Source organism: Vidua chalybeata, chromosome 6 (genome assembly GCF_026979565.1).
Source record: "Vidua chalybeata isolate OUT-0048 chromosome 6, bVidCha1 merged haplotype, whole genome shotgun sequence".
In the NCBI taxonomy this organism is placed as follows: Eukaryota; Metazoa; Chordata; class Aves; order Passeriformes; family Viduidae; genus Vidua; species Vidua chalybeata.
Genome location: NC_071535.1, coordinates 53,862,590 through 53,890,005, shown reverse-complemented (window position 1 = coordinate 53,890,005; position 27,416 = coordinate 53,862,590). Strand labels below are relative to the sequence as shown.

At 40.4% G+C, this 27,416-nt stretch overlaps 1 protein-coding gene and 1 long non-coding RNA gene across 5 annotated transcripts; one reads left to right on the top strand and one right to left on the bottom strand.

Annotated features, from left to right (window-relative positions):
- Window positions 1–20: 20 nt before the first annotated feature.
- On the bottom strand, window positions 21–11,618 carry E2F8 (E2F transcription factor 8). 2 transcript variants are annotated; one of them, XM_053946393.1, is made up of 15 exons: window positions 11,527–11,618; window positions 11,172–11,281; window positions 9,655–9,930; window positions 9,153–9,309; window positions 7,764–8,069; window positions 6,965–7,126; window positions 5,423–5,560; window positions 4,903–5,112; window positions 4,293–4,377; window positions 3,540–4,020; window positions 2,439–2,657; window positions 1,493–1,622; window positions 1,082–1,398; window positions 907–969; window positions 278–365 (listed from the first exon to the last, which is right to left on the bottom strand). In XM_053946393.1, the coding sequence occupies exons 2-14, from the start codon at window positions 11,208–11,210 to the stop codon at window positions 943–945; spliced, it is 2,547 nt and encodes an 848-aa protein (XP_053802368.1). In that variant the 5' UTR covers window positions 11,211–11,281; window positions 11,527–11,618; the 3' UTR covers window positions 278–365; window positions 907–942. The 2 variants fall into 2 exon arrangements, with proteins under 2 accessions (XP_053802367.1, XP_053802368.1); XM_053946392.1 differs by lacking the exon at window positions 907–969 and having other exon boundaries at window positions 21–365.
- Window positions 11,541–26,498, top strand: LOC128789996 (uncharacterized). Of its 3 annotated transcripts, none has more exons than XR_008431602.1 (6): window positions 11,541–11,620; window positions 12,727–12,802; window positions 14,678–14,838; window positions 21,365–21,465; window positions 22,993–23,119; window positions 26,261–26,498. It is a non-coding gene; the product is annotated as an uncharacterized LOC128789996 (long non-coding RNA). The 3 variants fall into 3 exon arrangements; XR_008431601.1 differs by lacking the exon at window positions 11,541–11,620 and adding an exon at window positions 12,043–12,253; XR_008431603.1 differs by lacking the exon at window positions 11,541–11,620 and adding an exon at window positions 12,261–12,492.
- Window positions 26,499–27,416: the final 918 nt, after the last annotated feature.

Sequence of the window (27,416 nt, the reverse complement as noted above, 5' to 3'; positions counted from 1 at the left end):
AAAATTCATTAGGCATTAACTTTCTCCTTAAGAGTCAGTTTTATTTTCTAAAGCATCAATTAAGGCTATTCCAGCATTGAGGTCTTGGCAATACATGTCCAAACCATTGTCCATCATGCAATGCCAGATGTGTGCAGTGTGTTACCAGCAATTTTGCCTGCTAACACAATCAGCAATTCCCTATCCCAAAATTAGTCTTCTGAAACTTCAAGTTTTCGTTGAGGAATATATAGAGTTCCTTGAGAGGTTCTCTGGGTACCATCTGAGTTTGCAGATAGTGCAGGTTCTGTGTTTGGCCCTCCTGGTGTGCGGAAAAAGTTCTCTGTAACTGCCTGAGGCTCCTGAGGTTCCTTTGGAGCAGAAGGCTGAAGAGAAAAGAGACAGTTACTTTCATTTATGGGGGAATAAAAAGTAAATTCTACTTTTAGGTTTCTGCAGGATGTTAGCAAATGTTTTTTCCCCCCCTGAAATTTAAAAACTGAACTTTTTACTGAGAAGGATATACCTGCATTCTTTTATATATATATAAATACATAAAAATATGTTTTTTCTAATCCCCTTCTTTTTTAACATAAACAGATATTAGGCAATACAATATTATATAAAATATACAGAGAAACTTCCTGTGGGGAAAAAAAAAATTAAAATCCTGTACAGTCCTATCCTATTAAAAGAAGAGCTATTATTAAACACAAGAACTTGAGGGTAGATTAGGGAAGTAACAAGAAGGAAAGAAAATAACAAAGGGACAGTTTTTTTTAATAAGGACAATCTCAGATTGTGCTTATTAAAATATCTCTCAGATATGTAAAATCCTCCCTCTAAAACAGTTGTCTCTTCACATCTTGTCATCTTCCAGCTGGCTCCATTTCCACCACAAATAAGTCACTTATCTTCCTTGCTAACCTCTCATTTCTACTGTACTTAGGCTGGCCTTCACTGCTAGCTCTTTTTGGGCAATGCTGATTTCTGAAGATCAAAAAGAAATGTTTATTTATAAATTTTACCTGCTGTAAGGGAATTACTGCACTGCACTTCCCACTCAACCCACCATGGGGAGTTGCAATATAATTTAACTCACCTTCCCTTCTTGCACGTTTGTGCTCCCTGAACTGTGGCTGATATTTTCTGATTGGGAAGAGACTGGCATGTGCTGAAGAACGGGATTTGCAGGAATTTGCACACCAGCAGGGATTAGTCCTATGTGTTGCAGCATAAAGTTCAGAGCTGAAGAGCTTGGATTTGGGGCAGAACTGGTACTGCTCGAATTGAGGCAGGAGTTGCTCAGTACAGGTGCAGCAGCTATGGAATTTGGTGACAGCATTATGTTCAAGGGTGTTATATGAAAAGCAGGAATATTGACTGTCTTCAGTTCTGAGGCTGGCATTGGAATGACCCCTGGAACAGAAACATCAAGTGTTGAAAGGAATTAGGACAAGCTGGCCCTGGCCCCTCAAGCTGGCCCCCTGTGCCTGTTTCCCTGGACACTCACCAGTGATGGGAGAGCTGTAGGCTGTGTGCTGCAGAGAACACACCCCAGCCTTCTCTTTAGTGGAGCACTCTGCCTTGTTGCTATGGGTGCAGTGAGTCAGAGGAATAAGATAACCAGATGGAAAAAAAGTCTAAGAAAGAAAGAGACAGCACATCTTTAGCCCAAACATGTAATAAACAAATCTCAAGTTTTCTCCAAAACTGTAGCCCTCCCTCGCCTTGTTCTTATTATTTATCCTCCATGTCCCCAGGATGCCATATCCCATGCCTGTACTACTTTCTGTCTGAAATGAGACACAACAGACTCAAGGACATGCTCTTTCAATTAAAACCACACAGAAGTCAGCTGGCTCCATTTCCAGCTGATACTCTTGGTGGGGAACTGGAAATCCACCTGGGATTAACACAGTGCAATTTGACCAGATGGAAAAGAAACCCTGATACTGTATACTATTTTTCCAGAAGAAACATTCTGGACCCAGTAAATCATCACATCACTTCATTCTTGAATTGTGTTTTTCAAAAAACAAATATTGGATGATAAAACTTTTGCATTTACATATTCTGTTTTTGTCAACAGAACTGTTCCTTACTCAGCTTCTCTACAGCAATCAGTCTTAACTGCAGAATACTGAATTTTACTGACGAAGAGAGTTTCATGTGATTCTGTTTCAAAGCATTTGACAGTAAGCATAATGCGAAGAAAGGACAGGGAGGTAACGGATCTCAATATTGCCCTCAGCTCCTTAGTGTGACCTACACTCCATGTGCCTCTTTATGTCCTCTTTTTTGAGTACTCAGTGTAGAAACAGAAATCCTACATTCCTACAAAATAAGGTTTTAAAAGCACACTGAAATGAATTCAGCCAAAGACAATCTATGTAGGTGCAGTTTGTTGTAGAGACAACAAGCAGTGTTTTCCTACAGAATGGCAAGACAAATCTTACCTCAGGAGCAGGAATGGCAAATGCTACAGGTATGTCTTGTTTTGTTTTGATTTTATCTTCATCTTCTGGAATATTTTCTTTTGTACACTGGTCACAGCAACTTGCCATGTTTTGATCTACTGTTTTGGTTTCATTTGGTCTCTCTTCCTGGACATTGTCCACTTCATGATTAGTTTGTGAGCTATTGGAAGGTGGTTTTTCATTCTTAGCGGATTCTCCCTTTGAAAAAAGCACATACAAAAAGAAAGGCAGGTGTTGTAAGGCTTAACAACCTCAGTTAGAGCCCTACAATGATAGTTATACATTCTTAAAAACTGCAAAGAAAGCTTTTTACTTCCTCCTCATTCCCAAGTTTGTACTATAAAATTTTCTGGTCACTAGAACAGCCAGGTCCATATTTTCACGTCTTGTTTCTTCCCAGCTAGTGCATGTTGGATAGCATGTGCTGTCATAACACATCTATAACATACAATGACTGTTTCAGCAAGCCAAATTAACAGCAGTTTTATAATTTACAGAGATGCTAAAACAACCCGCAACTGAGGAGTAGAAAGCAATCCAGCCCCAATCTCTCCATATACGTCAAGTTTATCTGAACCTCTTATTGACTTCATGTGCTGTTCTATTATGCCTACAACAATCCAACACTGAGTGGAAATATTTAGAAGGCATCAGGATTTTGGGACATTCCCTGTCCAGTGACTTTTATACATCCACTTTCCTCCTAACACCTCTAAAGCCAAGAACAGATGCCAGCAAGTTTACAGAATCCTAGAATTCAAGGGACCTTGAAGATCTCTTGCTTCCAACCTTGCTCTCAACCTGACCTACCCCAAAATCATGTATAAATAGGTACATTTTGACATAGTGTTTTGTGAGCTGCTTTATTTTGACTACACCTGTACACTTTGTCTTCTTAGACAAAGTGATTAGATACAAACCCCAGCCCCTCAAATATCAGCAGGCACAGCAAATGAACACCATCTCTTCAAGCCTGATGTTATTTAAAACACCTACACTCACTGGCAGGTTCCTACATCACATTGAAAATGAGTAGGTGGCAACATCACTAAGTGGCATTTTAAAACTAATTTAACTTACCAAAGAAGTATCAAGGCTTTCTTCATCACTTTTACGCCTTTTAATTAAATTAGTCTCTGGTAGTGCTTGTGACCTTTTAAGGCACCGCTGAGATGTTTCTGATTTCGTTTCAGGTCTTTCTTCAGCTGCCAAGGATTTTGTAGGCTCATCCAGACCTCTCTGAATGTCCCCTTCCTCAGTGGTTATTTTATTTAATACTTTTGAATTATTACTCTTAATTCCAGTTACGTTAGCACATGGCAGAGGCTGCAACATGAAGCCTGGGCTGTAGGTTGTCACTGTGTGGGCTTGGGAAGGGTGCAGATAGATTGCATATGAAACCCCAGACTGAAGATGAGGTAGGATGACTGGTGACACGGAGCTGTGGCTTGCAGGGCACACCCCGAGGGGCTGGCTCAGAGCTGGCTGCTGAGAGGGCTCAGACTTGGGGACAGGCTCAGGTGAGGACAGGGCATATTTCATTTGCATCTCTTCTGCTGTCCTTCAGCAAAAAACAAACAAAAAAATCCCAAATGTGTTTTAATTCCTTCATGCAGAAATGAATGTTCTGACAAATTATCTTCTGTAATGTATGATATTATCTGCTGTAATACAAAGACTTAATGTGAACCTGTACTTCTCAATCCACTAAAGAGAAAATAAATTAAAAACTAGCCTGCAGTACTCAAGGTTACTGTTTTTTGCAGGTTATTGCCCCACTTTAACTGAGCATAACTTTAACTTGTTCTTACCTTTAAACTTGTGCAAACTTACTTGGATTGTCCTTCCAGCTGATGTTTAGTGATTGCTGGAAACTGAGCTATTGTATTTGGGAAAACTGGTAAACTTTGATAAGTACCTGGTTGGAGGAGAGGAAGAGCAAATCAAAACAGTAAGTTCACCAAATTCAAAGTAAAAATTTAACTTGAGGAGACTGCTTTATGTAATATAACATTTAATGAGGTAATTTATCCTCAAATTGAGCCCAGAATTGATTTGATCAACTGGACATCAGCTTACATGAAACAAATTTTAAAGGCCCCAGAGAGGATCCCTAGCAAGAACATGAACACTGACAGGTAATTTTCTGGCCATGTTTTGGAATACAGAACTGCTTAGATAGTATGAACCAAAGGAGAGTTTCTACAACAAAGTAGGTTCAGAGAAGATCCAATATTCAGTGATTCTAGACAAACAGAAGGTTTGTAGCCATTTCTGTATTTTTGACAGCTCTTAAGATGTATTTTTTGAAAGGAGGTGCCACCCACACATCTACATATCCTGTGAGAAGAGGGCAAGCCCAAATATTTAATGCAAGAGTACATCTGACTTAAAAACAAAGAAAAAGAAGTTCATAAAAGAAAAATGATGAAAAGATACATACTGGCACTTATTTTAACTGGGCTGGTTGGAGCAGACTGGATCTTCCTTCTGTCGTTCTCTATACTCTTAACTAATTTTATTAGAGATGAATGCCGAGTGAAGCTTTGCTTTCCTTTTGAAGGAAAAAGGGCTTTTGAGCACTGCTCTTTGGAAGTGATGGATTCTGAAATAGGTGGGGAAGAGGTTGTAGAAGTTGCTTCAAGTTTTGTATCTGAAAAACAGAAAAAAAGAAAAAATATGTATCATATGCAGATTCAGTAATTAAAAGCAATTATTTGAGCCTGGCTTATAATTCTTGAGGTACCAACAGCAGCAAACATGGAAATTCAAGAATCTCAATAGCTGAACATCACTGTGTGCAAATAGATACTGGTTGCTGTGCTGATAAGGACAGTGGTGTGACTAGTAAAAGATTTTCTGCTTAGTTATTCTGTCTTCTGGTCAAAAATTTCTAGTGAAGAAAACAAAAAAAAACAATCAATATCATCAGCAGAACAAAAGGAAATGACACATACACCTACCCTGAGTATTTGGCAAGACCTCAGGTCCTGTCCACTTGAATGCTGGTTTTCTACCTCTCTCCTCTGTAACATGAACTTTTTTGATAAGCTTAAGGCTGCTGAGAACATTTGCTATGTCATAAAGTCTTCTAATTTTGGCTGAAAGAAATAAATGGAAAGTACAGCAACTGCAATTAACAAGTTAGCACATATCAGACAGATAAAGAAATGCTGTAACACCCTTTAAGCAGCTAAAAGGAAAAAGATGTTAAAAAAATGTAAGAACAATTTTGTGGAACAGGTATTTATACAATGAAATAATATTGCGATACAAAGTTTACATGTAAAATAGAAGACATAGATACAGATCTAGAAGACACTGTAAAGTTTATTATGCTAAATACGAAAAAATAATGTTTTCAAAACAAGTTAATTTCTGTGCAATGATCAAACATACACAGATCCTGTAGTAAATATAAGTAGATTAAAGTGCAGGTACACACATGCAATGGCAAACGTGGGAACTGGAGGGAAGAGACACACTAAAATCCAACAGGATAATCATCCTGCATATCTTCCCTGTCTCTAGGTTGAGCTATTAGGAAAAAGTTTCAGGTAGAATTCAAACCACAAGTGAGTTCTAGAGCAAAGTGAATGTGCTTAGGTCATGGAATTTTTTGGCTTCATAACCAAGAATGTGGTAAAACATGGGATTGATCCTTGAAATACAGGTAGACAGATGGAATGCCCTGAAAATGCTTTTATTGTGAGACAGGTTCTTCTTATGGAAGAATAAAAGCAAGCAAAAAACCCTACTGAGTAGCCACCCACACTCTCTATGTTGCTGTGAGGCAGTGGAAAGGAAATCATGAACTGAAACCAGCAAGGATCAGTACTTGCATAGACACAATTCCACAAAAAAAACCTCAAAACCAAAACAAAAAATAACCCAAACAAGCAAAGGAATCTGAGAATTAAGGAAGAGCCTAACTTTCAACGAAACCCACAGCTATCCCTCAAAAGCAGTACATTTTTAATTATTATATATCTATTGACCTAGACCTAGAAATATCATTTCATTTGAATGGAGGGGAAGGGGAGGAAGTGTGCAGGGAACTGAGAGAAGGGTAAAAGTATGAAGAAATAATTGGCAGTTAGAGCAAAGGGTTTCACTTCCTCTGACATGCAAGCTGGTCACAGGACTTTTACAGAATTTCTTTAGATTTCTACCAAGTTAGTTATGTGGCCAGAACACAGATTTTGCATGATTCTGGGACATCTTTGGTGAAATGATGCTGAAAACTTTGACAGGCTGCTTAAGGAAAGAGAAATTGTTACCAATATGGAGCCTTGTGACAATACTTCAGGAGGGAGGATTTAATGGACTTTTCCTCTCAGGTGGACATTATGTATAAATACAAAAATTATAAACTGCAGAAGGTGTTTAGTGAGTTTTTGGAGGCTGAAATAAACATTTGTGGCAGGAAAAATAAGACCGTATTTTTCCTTATATGAAGTAGTACTGGGATAATTCATTTAGCTTACACTTGCTGTTGTACTTACTTTTAAACTTGCTTTTATCTAAGTCTTCTAACTGATCTTCTCCAATCAGGATTTTAGCAGCAACTTCAAGGCTTACTATTTGAGGTGTTGATACAAGAAACAGCATCACAAATTTCTGACTCATCACTCGTAAGGACTTGTATTTCCTGCCATTCACTGATGCTGCAGCAGACAGGAAAAAGGATGAAAGTTTTCAGTGACACACCAGCAAAAACATAAAACACTGAAGAAGTTTGTCAGTAATTGTAAGAATAACACAGAGACTAGGCAGGGCCAATGCTGACTCCAGAATCATGTTTCTACGTGACAAGAAACAGATGATTGATTGGATGGACACCAAGTTTAACTACCAAGAAGAGACAGCGGTGTATCCCACATATACATTTCCCATTGTCTGATAACTTGTACTCTTAAAGATGCTTAACCCTTAATTAAAATTTCTTCCATGAATCAAAGCTAAATTATAAAACATATTTCGTAATTTATGCTTCAAGTTTCTCCAACATTTAGTAGTAACTTCTGGTTTCTATAACAATTCAGTGATAATGGCAATTGGATTATATGTTGGTGTATTTGATAGTTTCACCTGATGTAGAAACAAATAACAAGAACTGAATGAATAAGACAAGTGAAAGAGTACAGAGCACTTTTTCTCACTACAAAGAGTTGTGGTGCCCTTGGGGCAGTACCACCTCAGAAAAAAAAAAAAAAGGAAGGCTAATAAATGTTTTTTTTCCAAGTTCATAGAAATGTATCATTTTAAGTACATATTATTCTTGGCATTATAGAGAATTATTACCAGCACGAAATTCCACTCCTGGGAGCTCGACAAAAGACATTTCTGACTGCTCACTTGAGCCAAAAGAACTTGCCATTTCTTCATTCCTTTCACCGTCAGGATCAAATTCATGCTCATACTCTCTTTTCTTGATCATCTGGATTTGCTGTATGTATTTGTTCTCTTCCCCCACCTTTTTCAGGGCCTGCAGGGTCTGGGGGAGGTTGTGGCGCCCGTGCCAGACATATCTGTTCCTGGCCAGGCGGCTCACCATGTGTAGGCTCTCCAGCACGTTCACAATGTCATAGATGCGCCTACGCTCCACGTCTGCAGAGGGAAAGGTGAACCTGATAGCTCTGCCATATAACACGTGTGCACTCATGCATTACCTGCAGCACAGAGTCCTGTCCTTCCTCTTAGTATACTCTCAAATAATTTTTGCCAATTCCATAACACAAACTGAAAATAGCCCTCCCAGGTCTTGCCAGCAAGGAAAACAAATCTTGTTTCGTATATGCAAGGACTTGCTGTTCCAGAGTTATACTTGGCTTTCAGCATTCCTTAAGAAACAAAACTTACTGTTGCCAGAAGAGCCATTACATGGGTTTCAATCCAGCTTTAGAAAAAACAGAGCATTTTTAATTATTCACTGCATTGATTCTAGATTGTGTTCTTAAATAACCTTGGAAACTCATGGTAGGAAATGGCTTTATAACTTATTTTTACATGTCATTTTATTAGCACACTCTTCTCATTTGTCTGATAAACTCCTGGTTTCTGATAAACTCTTGGTTTTGACCAAACATTTCCTAAAAGTTATGTCCTTTTGTACAAAGTGTACAAAAAAGTAAATCATACAGCTTTAAAATTTTAAAACTGTTATCCATATATAAGCTGTAGAATACTGTAACTCCATTACTTTTTTTGATTTAAAAAAGCTTCAGCTTGATGTTAGAAATATGGAATCTGCAGAAATTATTGGTGCAACATAAAAAATAGTGATATAGAATTAGAAAGTTAATATACCATCAAGAACGGAAAGATGTTTCTTGCTTTGATGACCTGATCAGACAGGAAGCTGTGGACTCAGTTTGAGAAATGCTAGTTCCTGCTGCAAAAATCTAACCACTAATCTTAGGTATCATCTCTGAATTAAAAAAAAAACTGCAACTGATTATTTGTGGTATAAGCAATAATTTAGATGTTCAATATGAAATAGAATTCAGAGTTTCTCAGTTCAATTCACTAAAAGAATTGCTGTAGGAATTAGCAGTTTAAAACTGGGTTTAAATAAAGTTGAGAAGAGAGTAAGCATCCAAAATTGTATGGAGCAAAAATATACTAACAAAAAAGGCAGATTATTGGCAAATTTGCATAAAGAAATAGTTAATAGGATGAACACCAACTTACGTAGCTCTTCAGTGACTTCATCAAGGCAAATGTAACTTTTCTGTGAAGGGCTGGGGTAATCAGGATACCGAGCTAAGAATTTATGACACAGTAATCCGAGACTTTTCTCTTTGCGACTTGGCTGAGATTTTTCATATTCATCCCCCAATAAGTGCTCCTGCATGGGAATAAGGAAAAGAGATTGTAAGGTTTTTAACAATATGAAAGCACAGATATTTAACAGCTTCACAGTGAGCACTGTCAAAGGGCCAGTGTTCTCCTTCTGTCCTCAGCAGCTGTGAAATAAAACCAGAACATTACCTGTTGAATGTAGCTAGTCAATATCATTACTTATGTTTGGTAAATGCTCCAAAACCATAACTTTTAAAATAGATGTGCTGTGTCAATGTATAATTTTTATACTGAATAAACAACTATCAGCTAACTTAACAAAAAAAAAAAAAAAAAAAAAAAAGAGAGAAGAAAAAAAGAGAAAATAAATACAGACAACTTTACAACATACCTGCAAACAGTGTTTTGTCTGTAGGACCTCACTTGAACTGTCTGACAGTTGCCTTCTCTGTTCTCTGCTCCTAATCTCAGGACTGGCTGCACTAATCAGCATTTTCAGGTTGGAAGTAGGTGTCCATGGATCTGCTGGAGGGGTTTCCTTCGGTTTTGGGGGTGTGGTTAGAGGCTGACAGTCAGGCTGTCTCTCTGTCAGTACCAATTGTGAGGTAGCCGCTTGTTTCAAAGGGGTTTTCAGTACATTTTTGCATGGCTCAGAATGCTCATTTTCCTACATATCAAGGAAAAGAACAACGGTCATATTAAAACCTAGGTGCACCATGATCCATTTATCAATAACAGTCAAAGGGGGATAGAGATTCATCACATTTTTTGGGTAGTTCCGAGTCAAGGGTTCCAGTCCTACTCTGAACCAAGAAGTCCCTTTCCTAAAACCATTTCTGTGCCTGTAGCTAAGGCTCGGGTCCCCAGGCATTTATTCTTCGGGTAATTTTCCTTTTCCTTCCTCTGAGGCAAATACAATCAGAACATACGTTAATGCATTGCAGAGAGCTATAAATGATAGCTGAAACATGTAATGACCCGGGAGTGGGTGTGATGTTTATAAATTCTTGTTGAGCTAAACAGACACCAGCTTGCATGTCAGGGAACTCTTATCCTTTATCATATAATCGCCTCAACTCCGGCGACCAGCCCGGTATTTAGTAGTCATGGAAGCGTTGACTAACAAGCTCTTAACTTTTACAGTGAACTTTAACAAGCTCCCAGCTCTCTCAACAAACTTCGGAGCGGAGTAAACGGTGGAATGTGATCGCGGGGCTTGCCGAGACACAACATGAGAGGAGAGGGTAAAGACGGGAAAGCGGAGGAAAGGGATGCCCGGGCGGGCTGGATCAGGGACCGATCCACTTCCCTCTAGTTCGCCTCGTATTCCCCCCTTTACTTTTCGCGCCGTGTCTCTGCGCATGCGCGGTCGGCGCCGCAGAGGCCTCCAAGAAATGGGTCTGGGGTCTGTGGTGGTACCGGAGCCCCTTTCGGGGAGTGCCCGGGCTCCAGGCAGGCTGGCCAGCCTGGAACTGTGAGGGAAAGCGGGCTCGGCCCAGCGCCGCCCCACCTCCGCGGGACCCTCTTCCAATCGCAACTTCCCTGTCACGGCACCACAGAATGTCCGAGACAAACACGCTCCGAACATCGTTATCCCTGCTCCTCCACACACCTTCTGTTAAGGGAAAAGCAAAGAGGAGAGGAGAGCCCGGAGAAAGAAGTGTTCTTCACGGACTCCGTGGATAAAGGTCGTGAGAGATGAAGTTTCAGGAACTTTTGTTGAGGACAGAAATTAAAGTGACGGTAAAACTCGCTGGGTTTCTGCCATCCCGCCGTTTCTACGCGCGATCGTTCCGACCGAAGCGGTTTCACCCCCAGCCGGGCTGAGCGCGGGCAGCGGGGCTGTCACCGTCCTGCGGGAAGCGGCAGCCCCGGGGCTCGGTTGCTCTCGCTCAGTTGAGGAATTACCTTGTCGCCGGCTCCCATCTCCCCGCCCGCCGGCCTCATTCTCCCGCCGCCTCAGGAGGCGACACCCGCCGCTCCCGCCGCGCCGCTCCGCATCGCAGGTCCCGCCGGCTCTGCAGGGCGGGAGGCACTGGATGGGGGTCCCGTGACGGGCCGGTTCCCGCTGTCCTCCGCGGCCGCCAGGCTCGTCCCGCCGCCTCCCGCCTCCCGGCCCGGCCCGCGCGCGCCCGCCGCCCAACGGCCCCGGCCCCGCCCCGCCCCGCCCGCTGCGGCCCAGCGCCGCCCATCGGCGCTGCCGGCGGCGCGTTTAAACACGGGGGAGACTCTAGCCCGGCGCCCTCCCGCTCCCGCCGCGCACCCCACGGTCCAGGAGAGCCGGCGGCCCCCGGGATCAGCGCTGCTGCCGCCGCCGCCGTTCGCCCCGGCCCGGCCGAAGGGCGGGGCCGCTCCCGGTGCCGATTTGAATTCAACGCGCGGAGCCGCCGCGGGCGGGTGGGGCGGGCGCGGCGGGCGCGACAGCCAATCAGCTCCCAGCGCTGCGGCCCGCGCGGCCAATGGGAGCGCGGCGCTGCGCGGCCTCTCCCTCCTCCTCCCGCCTCCCGCTGCCTGGCGAGTGCCGGCGGGGCTCGGGCCGTGGCTTTGGCGGGTTCCCTCCCTCGCTCCCTCCCTGCCTCCCTCCCGCCCCAACGGCCGCGGGGTCGCGGGACGGAGCGGGCGGGGGGCGCCGGGCGGTTTAGCGGAGCCCATTTACCCGCCGCTGCCGCCTGCCTCGCCCCGTCCCGTCCGTCAGGAGCCGCGCGGGCTCTGCGCGCCCCTCGCGCCTTCCCCCGCCGGCCGCGGGCCCCGCGCGCCCCTCACGGGGTCCCGCCCGCCGCTCCGGCGCCCGATCGCGGGGTCCCCGCGGCCGCCGCGCTCCGCGGAACCCACCGCGCGCGTTGTATTTGAAACACACCGCACCTGGCGCTTAAAGCACACCGCACTTGGTGTCCGTGCCTCGGGCCGGGAGCTCCAGGCTGAGCTCCACAGCCGGGGCTGGACACCGGCTGGAGAGACCCACCCCGCTCAGCAAAAAGAGGGGGTAAAAGGTGAATGGCTGAGCCGGTGACGGGCTCGCAGCTGCGTGGGAGCGCTTCGATCGCCCCTGGCCAAGGGGTGTTATTGCCCCCCCAGCTAAGGGTCCCAGCTGTCTGATGCCGCTTATCGCAAAATCACAGAACCAACTAGGCTGGAAAAGACCTTTGAGATCAGCGAGTCCAATTTATGACCAACACGGTTATGGCAGTGAGCGCCACATCCAGTCTTTCCTTAAACACCTTCAGGGGCAGTGAGTGACTCCAGTACCTCCCTGAGCACCCCATTCCAATGTCTCATCAACCTTCCTGTGAAGAAATTCCTCCTAATGTCCAACCCAAAACCCCTGTTGCATCTTAAGACGTCTTGTCCTGTCCCTTGTTCCCCGGGAGCAGAGCCCGACTGCACCCTCCTGTCAGGGGATTGTCGAGAGCGATAAGGGTGCCCCTGACCTTATTGCAGAGGTTACAGTACTTTTGTTCTGCAGGCAGGAGTCCGGGATTTAAACTGACCTCGTCTCGACTGGTTTTTATACTAGAGCTCGGATTTCCAAACCTTTTAAGGTAACTCTGTAATTTCTTCTGAAAGGGAAGAAATTTTGTAACCTAAAGTTTGTAACATAAAATGAAAAAATTGACCCCAAAGTGACCTTAACTCGTTGGTGTCGCCAGCCTTGTAGCAGCCAAGTGTTATTCTCTTGCAGTACCTATGTGCCACACCTTAAAAAGTGGGATTTGAATGAACATTTGCTCTTTTAACTTGTTTATGCTTTGATACAATTACTGTGTATTTGTTTCTTTCTATAAAATGTGCACTAGAAGGTGTGATTGTTGTAACCCAGAGCTGGTGTGTGACTCACAAAAAGTTAAAATGTAAATACTAAAAAAATAATGTGTGTTTTTTCTTTACTCCCACAACACCAGGCATGACCACATGGAATTTGAGTTACTTAAATAAGGAACACTCATGTGTTTCAAAAATCAAACCAGGGAAAAAAAAATCAGGCTTTTACATTCAAGCTGTCATTTGGATATTTATTTAATTTATGTTGAGCTTTGAAAATTACCTTCATCAACTAATCAAGAAGCCATTATCTCTGTTCAAACAACAGACTCTTGTGACCTTTGTTCAGGGGACTTCTTTCCTGGTCTTCAAGTTAGCCTTACAAGCTGCCTATTACAACAGTACCAGACATTTTAAAGTAAAGGGTTAAGGAATTTCCAAGGTTATGACATCTACTGAAATAATTATTCTGTTAGTAACTTCTGTACCTCTTTTACCATGCTCCTTACCATGAAAGTGCCTTTGCATTTCTGAGATTATGGAATTAAGTGGAGCAATAAAGGGCATTCTCACTTGCAGCCATCAATTGAAACTGTTTGTATTTCCCTCTGCTCCTGCTTGACTTGCATAAGAAACTGCAATTACGTTCTCTGCCAGGTGCCTCTTAAAGGAAAAAGAACAAAGATTAAAATTTTTAAAGTCCCTGACACGGCAACCAAAATCACCAGAAGCTAGTTAATAATGGACCCTTTAATGTATAACCTTGAAGCCTTTTGTGTGATGATCCTTGTAGGGAATGTTTGCTGTTTTCAGGTATTGTGCTGAATCAAGACACCACCTGATGCCAGAAATCAGAGTTGGAGAGTGATAAGTGATTTTATCTATGCTGGTTCAGCTAAAGAGTTGATTGTAGCATTGTCATGTGGATTAAAGAGAATGTTTGATGTATCCTGGTGGTTTGGTCAAATCAAATCACTGTTAAAGTGGTAAATAAGCAAAGAATTTGTGAAATTAAGTGCTTCTAGTGCCTCTATTCTAGTTTAGCATCCCTCCTCACCTGCCTGTAGAAATTTTCCTCTCCCAGAAACAGCTTTAGCAATGCATTGTGTTAGAGAAAGCACTAATCTGGTTTGCACTGCATGCACTGCTCAAGTTGTATTTCTTGTATGAACACATGTTGTCAATAATGGATTTGTTTCAGTGTGATCACAAGGCAGCAAAGTTCAGCATCTTGTGCTGGTGTGCTTCCTAGATGTGGCACTGCACTTCTGTCAAGAGGAATTGTAATTAGTGGCTCACATAAAGAGAAAATACACACTAAATTTTACTGGAATCATTCTTAGGTAATTCCATGAATAAGACCACTTACAAAATGCCCAAGTGGAATCTTCATACTTGGGGTTACTCAAAAGCTCTCTGGATGTGGTCCTGAGCAAGGGGCTTTAGTAACCACATTTCTAAGAATACTCTGTTGTAAAGTTCCAGTTAATTAAAAAAAAAAAAATCACTGATAGTAATGTGAATTGAAAATATTTTATAATCTCTACAATGTTCAGAAAGCTGAAATTTCTGTGGCTTTACGCCCTGCTGTCAGAATGTTCAGACAATTTTAGGCTGCTTTCCTCAAGGAGCTACTTTGTTATTTCTCTTTCTAGGGCTGGAATTGTGAATTTGAACATCGTAGCTGCCAGCAGGAGATTTGCAGGGAAGTGCCTCGAGTTCAGCATTCAGTTCCACTGTTGAAACACTGCTTGTGGGAACCCTGGCAAGTGATGCTGTTCATTGCATATGTCTCTTTCAAGTGTCATGTTTTCTGGTAATGTTTCTTTTATTCAAGTTAATTTTAAAAGGCAATTGATACCTTTCATTTATTATACCTTAATTTTAATGTCTGATGGGTTTCAAGGAGAAACTGCAGCCTTCTGTAGGTATGTACTTTTACACAGGAAGTTAATGATATAAGCAGATGCCCAAATACCTCATAAATCTCTCAGTAGATTGGGTTAAATATTTGATATTTTTAAAGTATAAATAATGAAATTATTGCCTTCAATAAAAATGAAAAGAAGGCAGAGTAGTTTCAGAAGTACAAGGAAGTAGTCAGAAACCATAGGGTTTCCTTATTCACATGCTGCTGTAATGTTAATTTCTCACTTCAAAATTGTGATGAAATCTGTATTTATCATTTTCTTCTCCTTATCTTTGTTCTGGACTGTGATGTAACAAAAATATATCTTCATTTCTGAGCTATGAATAAAGTTTTGCGGAGTGTGCAGATAACTTCAGGCTGTGCCTCTTGCAAGAGTGGTATAAGCACTTGGGTTCACTAGAGGTCACACTTCTGTTACTCCTCCCTGTCTGCAAGACATACTGCTGCTCCTCACAGAGATGTGCTGGCGGGCTGTGCTTCTGTCATGTTATTTACCCAGCAAAATGACATCTGCAATTCTGTTCAGGGTATAGCAGCACGAAGTGGCTTTTAAATGATTTACAAAAAAAAAAAAAAAAAAAAAAAAAAAAAAAAACCAAACAAAAAAAAAAAAACCAAACCAAAAAAAAAAAAAACCCAACAACAACAAAAAAAACCCCAAACCTTTGAAAGATTAAACTGGGAAATGATGGCAAATAAATTACATGTGGCAGACTGAAAATACAATATCTAAAAGTGATCTCATGGATTTTTGTCAGACAGTATCTCCACAGGCAGCAGCATGTTGTCACAGAATCCTTAAGTGGTTTGGTTTGGAAGGGACCTTGAAACTCATCCAGTTCCACCCTCCTGCCATGGGCAGGGACACTTTCCAGTTTCTCATCCAGTTTCTCTCCAGTGCCTCATCCAGCTTGGCCTGGAGCACTTCCATGGAGAGCTTCTCCGGGCAACTGCATGTCCTGGGCAGTCTGTAAGATTAGCCCCACAGCAGAGAGACACAGCTGTAGCTGCATGCAGGCACCCAAAGGAATCACTGCTGCCACTGCCAGCATGGGGACTGGTGTGGTGGCAGGGAAAAATGACGGGGGAGGAATAATTGGCAGCTCCAAATCCGGGTGTGGGAGCAGCTCTCAGTGCAGGGCACAGCACCAGGTCAGGAGGTGGCAGTGCCTGCTCCACAGGGCCCTATGAAATGCTCTACTCCAGTCCTACTAATTCTGTATTCATTAGTCTGCATAAAATTAAATCATATTAAGGCATATTATTGAACAAGCTGATTCAATTTAACTGGAGTTTATTTGCTTTCAGTTGTTACATTATCTTTTAAAATTAGGCAAATTAAATCAGCTGGTCAAGCTCTGAGATGAAGACTGAGAAGGAAACAAACCCAAAACATTATAAAAACCTGGATTCCTAAATAAACAAATGCCTTTTTCAGGCATGCTAATTTCAGGGAATGCTAATTAAAACTTAATGCATGCACCAGAAACTACACTGCAAGAATATAAATAGCATGGTATGAAGAAAAATAGAGATACAGTGTTTCAGTGCTTCACATCTGCAGGTATATTTTTCCTGCTAGGATGAATTACTAGGAAAAGAAGATAACAGCTCAGAAATGTGTGTTTATTTAAGATCAAACACAGGGCACTTTCTTAGCTCTGGAACATCTAGAGCGAAGAGTTTAGAGTACTCAGTAAACAGCACATCTGTACTTCAAATGCGTTTTACTTTTTGTAGTCAAACATTTCACAGGTAATACCATCTAAATTACTTTAGTGTACTTTGGATTTTGTTGTTTCAATGTTTCAGAGGTACGTTATTTCCACTTGGAGTTGAGACTCATGGATATTTAAATGAGTCAATATTTTTGAGAAATTAAGAGGAATTCTGATTACCGAAGGGAAATATACACACAAGTCTTTCACAAGAATTATTTCCTGAAAGAGTAAGTTGGAGCAAAGGTCTGCTTGCTTCATGTTCTTGAAGTAGAAGATTACATTTTTTAAAATTATTTATACACCCAAGTTTTTTATGTGTAGGAAAAAAAAAAAAGATTGCTATTATATTGTTATTTTTGGGAGCTTTTGGAAGATCTTATTTCCCTAAATGATGTGCTACTGAAAATGCTTAATTTATTTTGTATTTGTTCTGTCACTTATTTGTAGTGGAATCCAGCATGGATTCTTAAAGCAGCCTATGAAGCATTTTTCTTAAGACCTGATCTCAATTTGTTCTTGTCAACAAGCAGCATCTAAGTTCTTATTTAAGAGGATTCCTACTGCACAGACACATCCAAAAGTTAATGTTTGTTTAAAACACAGATTTTTGAACAAATTCCTTCTCCCCTCAATTCTTTAGCTGAGAAATGACACATGTAATTTTCAATGGCATGTCAATAGCAGAATACTTTGTACTGTGGGATTAACAAAACAGACTACACTGACATTGTACAGACACTCTTCACTGCTCTGGTTCAACTGAATAGATTCTCAATATTTTCATGCCGAATTGTTTGCCGTAACTTATTGAGTCAGAATAATGTTACAGTCACATCAAGATATTTTCCTCTACTGCAAAGTGACTGGTTTCAGAGGATTTACATCAGGAAGGAATTTCGTTTGAGAACATTAATCGTATTTTCTATTTGAAGACTTTTCTCCATGTCAGTGTAATTCTGCTTTTCCTGAGTTTTTGTACCATATCATATTTGAAAGATGTTTCTTTGAGTTTGCTCTTTACATGTCTCACTTAAACCTTCTGCCCAGCTCTGCCTCTCTAACTTGGGCCACCTTTTCATCTTCTTGCTCTGAAGGTTCTCTTGCTCTAACTTCTGATGGCTCATTAGTTCCACACTGACCCTCTTTTAAGCCTGATCTTGGGTACTCCCACTCACAAGGGGTGTGTTCTTGCAGGCTGCCTACAACAAGTACATGGCAGGCACCCGCCCAGGGACACAAGTGTGCATTGTAATCATCTCTAAATTTGTGATGTATGGCTGGACACATTGGACAAGGACTCAGAATTCCTCTTTCCTTCCTTCTGCCATCTTCCCAGCTGAAAGGACTGCCTACGGAATGACCTTCTGCTTTTCCAAAGTTATTCAGCACCATATGCCCTGTATCCAGACTTCCTTGTAATAAGTAGATATGAAAGGCTTAGCTTGTCTGTGCTGTGGATTCCACGTTGTGGAATGGGTAATAAAAATTCCTGGCTTCTTGGAAATGGCATGCATTATAATGGTATAAAGGGAATAGGGGATTCTGAGCTTCTTCCGTGTGCAATTAAAAGCAAAATTCTGTTACGAGTTGAACACAGACTTTTCTCTCCATTAGCTAGCTTTCCATGTCTTTTGCATGTAAAGAGAGCTGTTCAGCACTGCACACATAACCTTTTTCTTTTTTCCCCCATGAGAATGCTGCTTGAGTGCAATAAATCCACCACAAAGCCCATAATACCTGAAATAAACTTTACTTGCACCTGCCATCTTCTATTTGAAATGCCATCTCTATTAAAACACACCTCTCTACTCTGTATGTAGCATCTCAACCAAGCTGAATTATTTCATCTGCCACAAAGGGATTAAACATGTCAACCATAATTATCTTTGGCTTAATATCTGGCAGTTGCTTTTCCTTAAATATGCTCAGAGGTTCATTATAACTTTCTCACTGAATCTCTTGCTGCATGAATCTACCAAGGTATCACTTGCTGGCATAGCAAGTGCTGACACATGCGTCCACTCTTGCAAACCAAAGATGGTCAGGAGGGTTTTACTCATAAATTCTATTCTGTGTTGTTCTAGTTAAAATCCCAGTGGAGTTTACACTCTGCTTGGAAGCCTGTTAGGCTGCTGGAAAGTGTTTTAACCTATGAAGGACTGAGAATTTTTGCAGAGCTTTGTGTTATTAATATGAAATAGTTAGTGCTTTGAATTCTAATGACAGTCAAGCTTTACTGGCAGACAAGCTTTTAACTAGAAGAACTGGCAGAGGTGAGTGAGGACAAGAGAGCAAGCAAGAATAATTACTAACTTGATATTTGAATTTCATAGATTTTTTAAAGATACATCACCCCCAAGCAGTGTGCTCCTGAGGGTTTCAGTTTATACAATGATTGAATAATATTTTGTAGACAAAATATTTCAAGTGCTATTTTTCAAAACCTATTAGTAATTTTTGCTATTAAAATCAGTTTAACTTCATGTCATGATTAATTAACAAGTTTAGTTACTTAAAATGACTGTAAAATGTCATTTACCAACACCTTGAAATAAAGGTTTTGATAAAAAAATCACAGAAGTCAAGAGAAATAAAAAAAAAAATGTTAATATCAAGTTTTAAAGGGTGGTGCTTTTTTAATAGTAAAGCCATGTTTCACTCTTTTGAAATACTTGTACTGGAAAAAAGTTCATCATCAAATATACACTAACCTAAAACTGCATGAAAAGATAAGTACAGTCCTCTGTTATTAAAGAAAACTTGTTTTTATTATCTTTACACTATATTCCTGCTGAAAGGCTAGCAATTAAAGATAATAACTAGACAAATACATTTAGGGTTCTCTCTGGGCATTACAGTATTCCAGATAAGGTTTTTGGCATAGGCAGTACAATGCAGTAAAATACTTGTGCTCCAGGAAGACACAGAGGATGACAAATACACACTGTGGTGTGCCCATCAAAATAAAATCCTGTTTGCTCTGCTTGGCAGCCTCTCCAGTTCTTCACAGAAATGATAATTCTCTGAGGATATTTTCTTGGGAAGACACAAAAGAAAAAAAACAACAACAACAACAACAACAAAAACCCAAAAAAACCCCAAGAACCTTAAATGCATTTGAATATTCATTTCTTAGCTATCTTGTTCTGTTTTGTTTCTTCCCCCTTGGAGAATGCAGGCAAATGTGTGGTGCTCTAACAAAGAGCCTTTTTTTTCCTTTTGAATAATCTGACACAGGGAAATTCTGCATCCAGTGACGATTATGATGAAGTGGGGTTTTCACTGTGAATTCCCTGCTGGCTGTACTCCAGAACATGGGTTGTCAGTCAGGTAGGGGCCATGTGCAGCGTTGGCTTCCTTCCCCCTGAAGGGAACTGATACAGTGTTTAGCCACAATAGAGAGTTGTCCGTTAAAATGACAGGGGCCTGGAAAGACACTAGGCAGGCTGAGCTCCGAGATGATGCATAACGAACGGGCTGTTAACAGGCAGGCAGGCACCTTTTCCAAGGACCATCTATCCTGAGGGAAGCTCACTGAGCATTCTCAGCAGCCAGGAATGCCTTCATATTAGTTTAATGCAGGGAAGCTCCTCTTGAGAGAACTTTGTGGCATGAAATGATGCTCTGCAACATGTGGTTTCTCACCAGGCTGGGACAGCAACCAGCTGGTTTTACACCTATTTCCTCCTGCTGTTTCTTGTCTGAGTTACAGCAGCATCCAGGAGCATCTGCTGAAATAAAGTCTGTTTTCATATGGTATGCACCACCACAAAATACACAAGGGTGGATTTTCCAGCAATCAGGTGCTTATTGGAAAGATGGCCTTAGATCTTCTAGAATCCTTGCTCCCTTCAGTTGATTGTGGACTTCAGATACTGAGTCCCTTCCCCCTAGCCAAGCCCATTCCAGCTTCCCATTCCAGCCTCTCCAAACAGCTGCCTCTGGCTGTGCCTGGGATTATTTTAAACTTTCTGCATTATAGATAAGCAAACATTTATTGGGCCAAAGAGTGAAAAAGCACTAGAATGTGTCACAGAAACTTCATCTATGAGAATGTACATCTGGTGCCCTCAGTGCTTACTTCACACAAAATACCTGTTTAGCACAGGGCAAGAATGACAGGTGGATTCCCTCATTTTTTTTCATTGCAATGCTTTTCTTTCTCTATCCTAATAAGAAGTCAGGTATGCTCTACAAGTGACAGAGCTTCAACAGAAGAATGTTCTCTTGTGCTTAAGGCCGTCATAAGGAAACAGGACAGAGAAGTTCAAATGTCCCTGTCTAGAGAAGAACTTCAACTGTCTTGCTAGGGAGGAGTTCCCTAGATTAATTCTGTGGGATGAAGCAGAGGTACTTTATTCTAGAAGATGGTGTAGACAAAAAAATCCTGAGGGAAAGAAGTTGCTGCTTATCAAAATTACAGAGGCCTGGGAGGGTGAGAGTTCAGCTTACTGAGTATGTTAAGAGGTCAGCTTTTTACCGTCTCTTGAGCTTGTAGTAGAAGAATATGTCCTCTTTATTAATTTAGCCTAGATACCATTGCTTTCTTAATCTGTTAAAATCACTATGTTTACATTAAGAAAAGGTAAATTCTGAAGTGTTTTTTATCTTGGGGGGGGGGGGGAATTGCAAGGTTCAGACACGTCTCTGTTCTCTGTTTCCCCACATTCAACAAATCTGTGGAAGAACAGATCCAACAAATCTATGAAAGTCAGCACCACTGCTGGTTTTTAGTTCACAACTCAACAGCTGGATTTCATCTGAACATATGATCAAAGAGAGACACTATCAGGTAAGCAAAGCTCAATATTTTTCTTTTAGAATTTACAGTATGCACCAACTAGCATTGACAGACAAGTTTCAAGCAATTAAATACATGAATCAATGTCCTGATTAGAGCAGGAGATTTGGGTGGAAGCAGGGTCAGGTTCATTCAGTTATGAAAAGACAAAAGGTCCCTATTCTGTGAGCTTCAGAGAGCAGAGATGTGCTCCCAAAGGAAATGCAGTTTGACTATGGATTGGTATTGGCATGAAAAGCTACTTCTTTATTGGAAAAGACACGATGAAAGTTTTGTGTACCAAAAATCACACCAGTTACCTTGGTGGCAGTGCTAGTAGTCCCTTAAGTGGCCTTTACACTCAGGCCAGATTGCTCTAGCAAATTTTGTTTTCCTTCAACTGATTGCTGGAATGAGTCTGAGCGGGTCCAAAGCCAGTCCATAGGGATGGTTTTCCAGGGTGAGTGACAGGCTGTTGGGTTGGAGATAAGCATGTTTCTTCAGCTATTTGCAGAAAGTCCTGCCTCATGTTGAATCATTTCTCTCTGTAATCAGTGAATCACAGATCAAGATAAACACTGGTACAGAGTCAATAAACCTAATTTTTATTTTTATAATTAAATCTTGAGAGCCACCTGATTCTGCATTGAATCAAGACTATAATTTCAGCAGTAAACATCTGATATTTTATTGTAATGAGGAAGCTAAATATGAATAGAGCCACATTTTTGATTAATTAGAATTTTGTTGCCAAGGAATTAATCTGTTTTCCCTTCTCTGTGGAAAAAAAACCCAACCCTCTCTAAAATGAGTTTCTCAGTAGGGATAATTTTAGAAATGTTGAGTGAACTCCAGCAGCAGACATGTTTCAATGTTTCTTTGTTTTCCTGGAGCAAGGGGAATATGGGAGAGAATAGATAGATGACCATTAAATACTGACTATGGCTGTTACTTTTCCTGATCATAATGTAACACAAAAGCTAGTCCTGGACCTAGGACTTCCTGGCCACTCAGCTATTTCTGGGTGAGATAAGAGCGAGTTTAGCTCAGGCTGTATTAACTCAGACCCATATTCATGTAGAAATGGCTCCAGGCTAGAAGCCTATACTAGTTAGCTGCTGCTGTATCAACTGAAGAGCTGCTGTAGTAATACACTACATGACTGTGCTTCCTTGGACTGATTCCCATCTTCTCATGAGGCAATGGGGGTGATGCTAGCAGAACTGACAAGCCCCCAAAATGAGTTAACTGTACTGAAGTAAACTTTGCTGAATTACTTGTGATTTATGGATGTGAATTCATTTGTGCACACAGCAAGCTAACGTGTAATTTCCATGGTTATGAATAAATAGAGCAACTAGTTAGTATCTTAAAACATTGCTTTCTGTCATTACTTATGGCAGCAGGGGATGCATTGCATTTCTCCTAAGGTTAAGGGAAGAAATGCTTTTTCTTTGCTACGAAAAGCTACCACACTTACATGATTTGTAGTAAGCAATGTGCCTGTTGCCGTGTTTCTGCTTTAATATGTCTCTGTAGGATGCAGAAAGCTGTGTTCAAAATAAGGATAACCAGACAGCATTAGAACATTCAAAAGGATACTGTCTCCATATCAGAAGTGCAAATCCAAATGCTGCAGTTCAAGCTCATCAATATTGATTCAGATGTGAGTAATTGAAACTTGCTGTCACTGCATGCTTCTAGCAAAGTGTGAAATTGAGGAACTGGAAGACAATACCCAAACGCATGGATGCATGACTGCAGCCTTGAGTGCTTTCCTTGTGGGTGACTGAAGGATTTTATTGCCTGGTTACCCGCAGAGGAGTTAGCAAAGAAACTCTTAGGCATGAGAATACTTTGAGTCCTAAACTTTACTTCTTAATTTTACTGTTAACTAAAAAAAAAAAAACAAAACCCCAACCCAAAGCCCTGTGTAAGACTGATTAATGTATAATAAGCAGTTAAGTCTTGCTGTTAACATAGTTGAGACTCTACTGTTGATATTTTTAAATCACTTTCTCTCAAAGAGATATAATGTAATTTTTCTTGTGTGAGTGATGATGTACATGGATTGAAAACTTGAACATGATGATCTGGGCTATTTTTTAAGAAAATGTTTGTGGTTAAATAAGGACTGGGTTGTTTCGTCCTCCAGCTCATGCTATGCAAAGAGCTCTCCCTATACAGAAGAATTTATTTTTGAAGATTTTCTGCTATATTAATGATTCCTCCAGTTGTGGGGAGAGGGATGAAGAAGAAAGAGGCCCTTGTCCCTTTAAGAGCCATGTAAAAGAGCACCAAATAAGTTTTCTCAGTACACAGAGTTCTTGTCAATGAGGTATTAGTTCTTGTGCACTAGGGTCCTAAATAGCAAATGGAAAATCTAGTATCTGTATTAAAGTATAATAGATTGTTCTGTGTTAGGTCTAACTAAACAAGGTAGAAGACCCTGAATATAGCAACTTGGTAAGAAGTTGCCCTCAAAGACAATTTCTATTTTTGCCTGTTTGAGCAAGCAGGACATGGTTTATTTTGAGCTACAAATTTTTGTGTGAACTCAACTTTGTATCCTTCTAGGACAGGGAAAGTAATATTGTTCCCTTCTGGTCAGGGAACAAATGCTGTTTAAATTAAAGTACCTCAAAATACATATTTGTCATTTCCTGCATCCTTTTGAGAAAGAATAAAATGATGTACACATCCTAGGAATTGCAGCCAAACAGTATTTTCACTCTAAGAGGAAGTAAATTAATACAGTGAATCCAAATTTATTCTCTGGTCAGTTCAAAATTCAGGTATCCTACTAAAATCCATAATCTGCCTTAACTCTGAAACCTTGTAAACATCTGGTTACAAAGTGAAACAAACAGCAGGTTGAAATTAACTGCTAACTCATGAATATATTTTGTTTCTTTCTTACTCTGATTAATATTTTATTCCTAAACAGTGTTTTGAACACCTCTGAGACTATTGTTACAAGAGCTATATTATGAAAGGATGACAGATGGTGAATGAGAAGAATCTTTTTCATAAATAATTTCCCTTTGCAATGCTTCTATTTTATCTTCTGTAAAATAGTTAGGTAAAAATGTAATATTCTTTCTGGTACTAATGCGAAAATCTGTAAACAAATGAATTCTTTGACTCCAGGCAGTTGCATCTCTCAAAATTAAAAAAAAAAAAAAAGTATCAGAAGCTTGAAGTGGTGTCTCTTCCTGGTTGCTAGCAAATTGGCTTCTTCTTTCACAATTTCATCACAGATATGGGCTTCAACCCTTCCAGTGTTAACATTGAAACTGCTATTTTGGGTTTTAAAAAAAGTCCTTTCAGTCTATTAGAGTGTAACAGTATCATTTCATTTCACATGCTACCTCCTTAAAAGGTTGTCACAGCAGCAGTAAACCCAAGATTAGTTAAAAGCCATGACAAAATTGTATCATTCCTATACATAAGAAAACAGGCGATGAAAGATTTCCACCCCACTGAAAATTCCTGCTCTCTTACATCTTCTTAACTGATGCTTAGTGCTTGGATAATAATGAGAACATAGGAAAAAAAGATTATAGCTTTATGTTAGTGATAGTAGAGTTATGGCTGAAGGGCTGCTTTCATTCTAAGTCTTCATTTTCAGCACTTACAGCTTCTGAATATATTACCCTTTGGGCTTCCATTACACATGCTTGCTTTCCTCCCAAAAGGTGGTTTGTGACTTTTTTGTTTAGTCTTTTTTTTTTTTTTTTTTTTTTTTTTTTTTTTTTTTTTTTTTTGCATTGCATTGCATTGCTATTGATATCTAAACATGGGGAAAAGTATCTTCACTATTTCATCAATAGTTCAGATTTTTTTCCCTGCACATTGGTGCTGGTGTTTCTGCAGAACATCTGTCTTTGATACAGTAGAGGAAATTTATTTTATAGATAACTATATAAAGTTCTTAAAACCTACCTCTTCTGATTTGGTTTTACTTCTTGAAATAAGCATGGAATTTGTCCTTAGAAAAAGAATCCTGAAATGTGACATCATAGTTAAAAATGTAAATATGTTCAAACTTACTCACAAAGTTTCTCTGTGTGAATAGTGGCTACACGTATCTGAGTAAAAAGAATAGATGAATTCTGACAGTTTAGAGCAGGACTTCACTCTCCTTTATGAAGTGGTGGGAAAACAGCATCTGTTTCACCAACAAATACCATAAATAAAAGCCAGTTTCAGTTTCATACACAGTTTCAGGTTTGGATTTTCTAATGCTCACAAACAATAACCTCCCTTTGTTTATGTACAGTTTAGATTAGTGGGCCTGATCCAGGGAAAATGATGAGGAATCAGGAAAGTCAAACCCACTGCTACAGGTTCCTGATGGAGGCCCCAGCTCTCAGCCCCAACAATAATAATTTCAGCCTCTTGGCTTTCAGTGGAAATGGATTAACTCAAAAGATGAATTAACATCAAGGGTTTTGTATTTGAGTGAGAAGCTATTCCATGTGCCTGTGCACATGCACAAAAAGAATAAAGGATCAGCAAAAAGAACCAAAGATCATTAAACACAAACAAAACCCCAATCCTGAGTGGGAAGTTTCTCTCATACAACCATTATTTACTGTCTTTCTAAAGTTCTTTAAGAATGTGAGTGCTGTTTATTTGAGAACTTTTATAGGTATTTTGCTATGTTTTTAACTACTGTTAGGTACAGATTCAATAATATACCAGTATTGTCCGTTGTAATTATAAAACAAAAGGGTTTTTTGCAGATAAAAAAAATCATCTGTAGAAAGCAAATTGTTAATATTTGTACTACTTGTGTTCCTAGGACCAACTTTGCTGTAGTGCTTGACCCAGCTGGGACTGGCAGTAGCATCTTGAAGTAACAAAACATATCTGAGCACGGTCCTGCTCACCCTCAGGGCCTCTCCAAGGCCACAATTTCACAGGGAACATGGTCCTGGCAAATGCTGCTGATCTCATGAGGACTGGGAATATGGTTTGTTTGTTTGCTTGCTGGTTTGTTCCTATTAGCTATGCCCAATTAAAATGCAGTTAAATAAACATGTGAAGACTTCAGAATTGTCATGTCTCAGACAGTTAGAATCCATGGAGCTCCCCTGAAGAAGGACATAAACAGATATTAACTCTACAGAAATACTATCTTGTCTTTCCAAGTTAATATGGGGTGTTGTGAGGAGAGAAAGATCAAGGAAAATCCAAGGCTATGGAGTACTGCAAGCTGTGAGCAAAACTCCTGCACTCGTAAACCTAAGCATGACATTTGACTGCTGCTAAAAACAGCATCTCCTTGGAACAAGAGAGACAGAGATCCCATAAAAGTGATGGCCTCAGAAATGTAGGCTTCTTCTAAAAGAAATAGTAAGTATGAGTCTAAGGCACAGTACTATCCCTTCTCTTCCTTCTTTTCCATAATTTCCCCCCCTCTCCCCTTCCTCAAATCTCTCACAATAGCTTGGTCAACAGCATTTTCTTGCTTCATTGGTTTTGAAAAGAACTTGCTGTCCCCTGCTGTTAGATTATTTCCAGGAGACTGTCTCAGGTCAATAGTCATAACATTCCTTGCTCCACTCCCCCTCTCCCCCACCCAGACAGAAAAATAATAAAATTAAACAAAAATAAATTAACAAATTAAGTTGGGAAGTGGGAAAGGCAAGCATGTTTGTATTTACAGGATTGGTCTGGCCATTTAGGGTATGGATTATTTTTGTGTTCAAGAACCTGGCCTCTGCATGCAATTCCCATAGAGAAATTTCTCCTATGAGGCAAAAGCAGTAGCAGTTAGATTTCAAGTGAAATTACCAAATAAATATAGAGACTTTTTATTGGTATTTATTTTATTTCAATCTTCAAGAAAGAAAAGGATTCCTTCCTTCAAAAAGCCTAGGAGACATTGACTGTAAAGAAGAACTTGGCCAAAATAAACATCATCCAGTTGTGGTTACCTTGAACCTTGAGGCTCT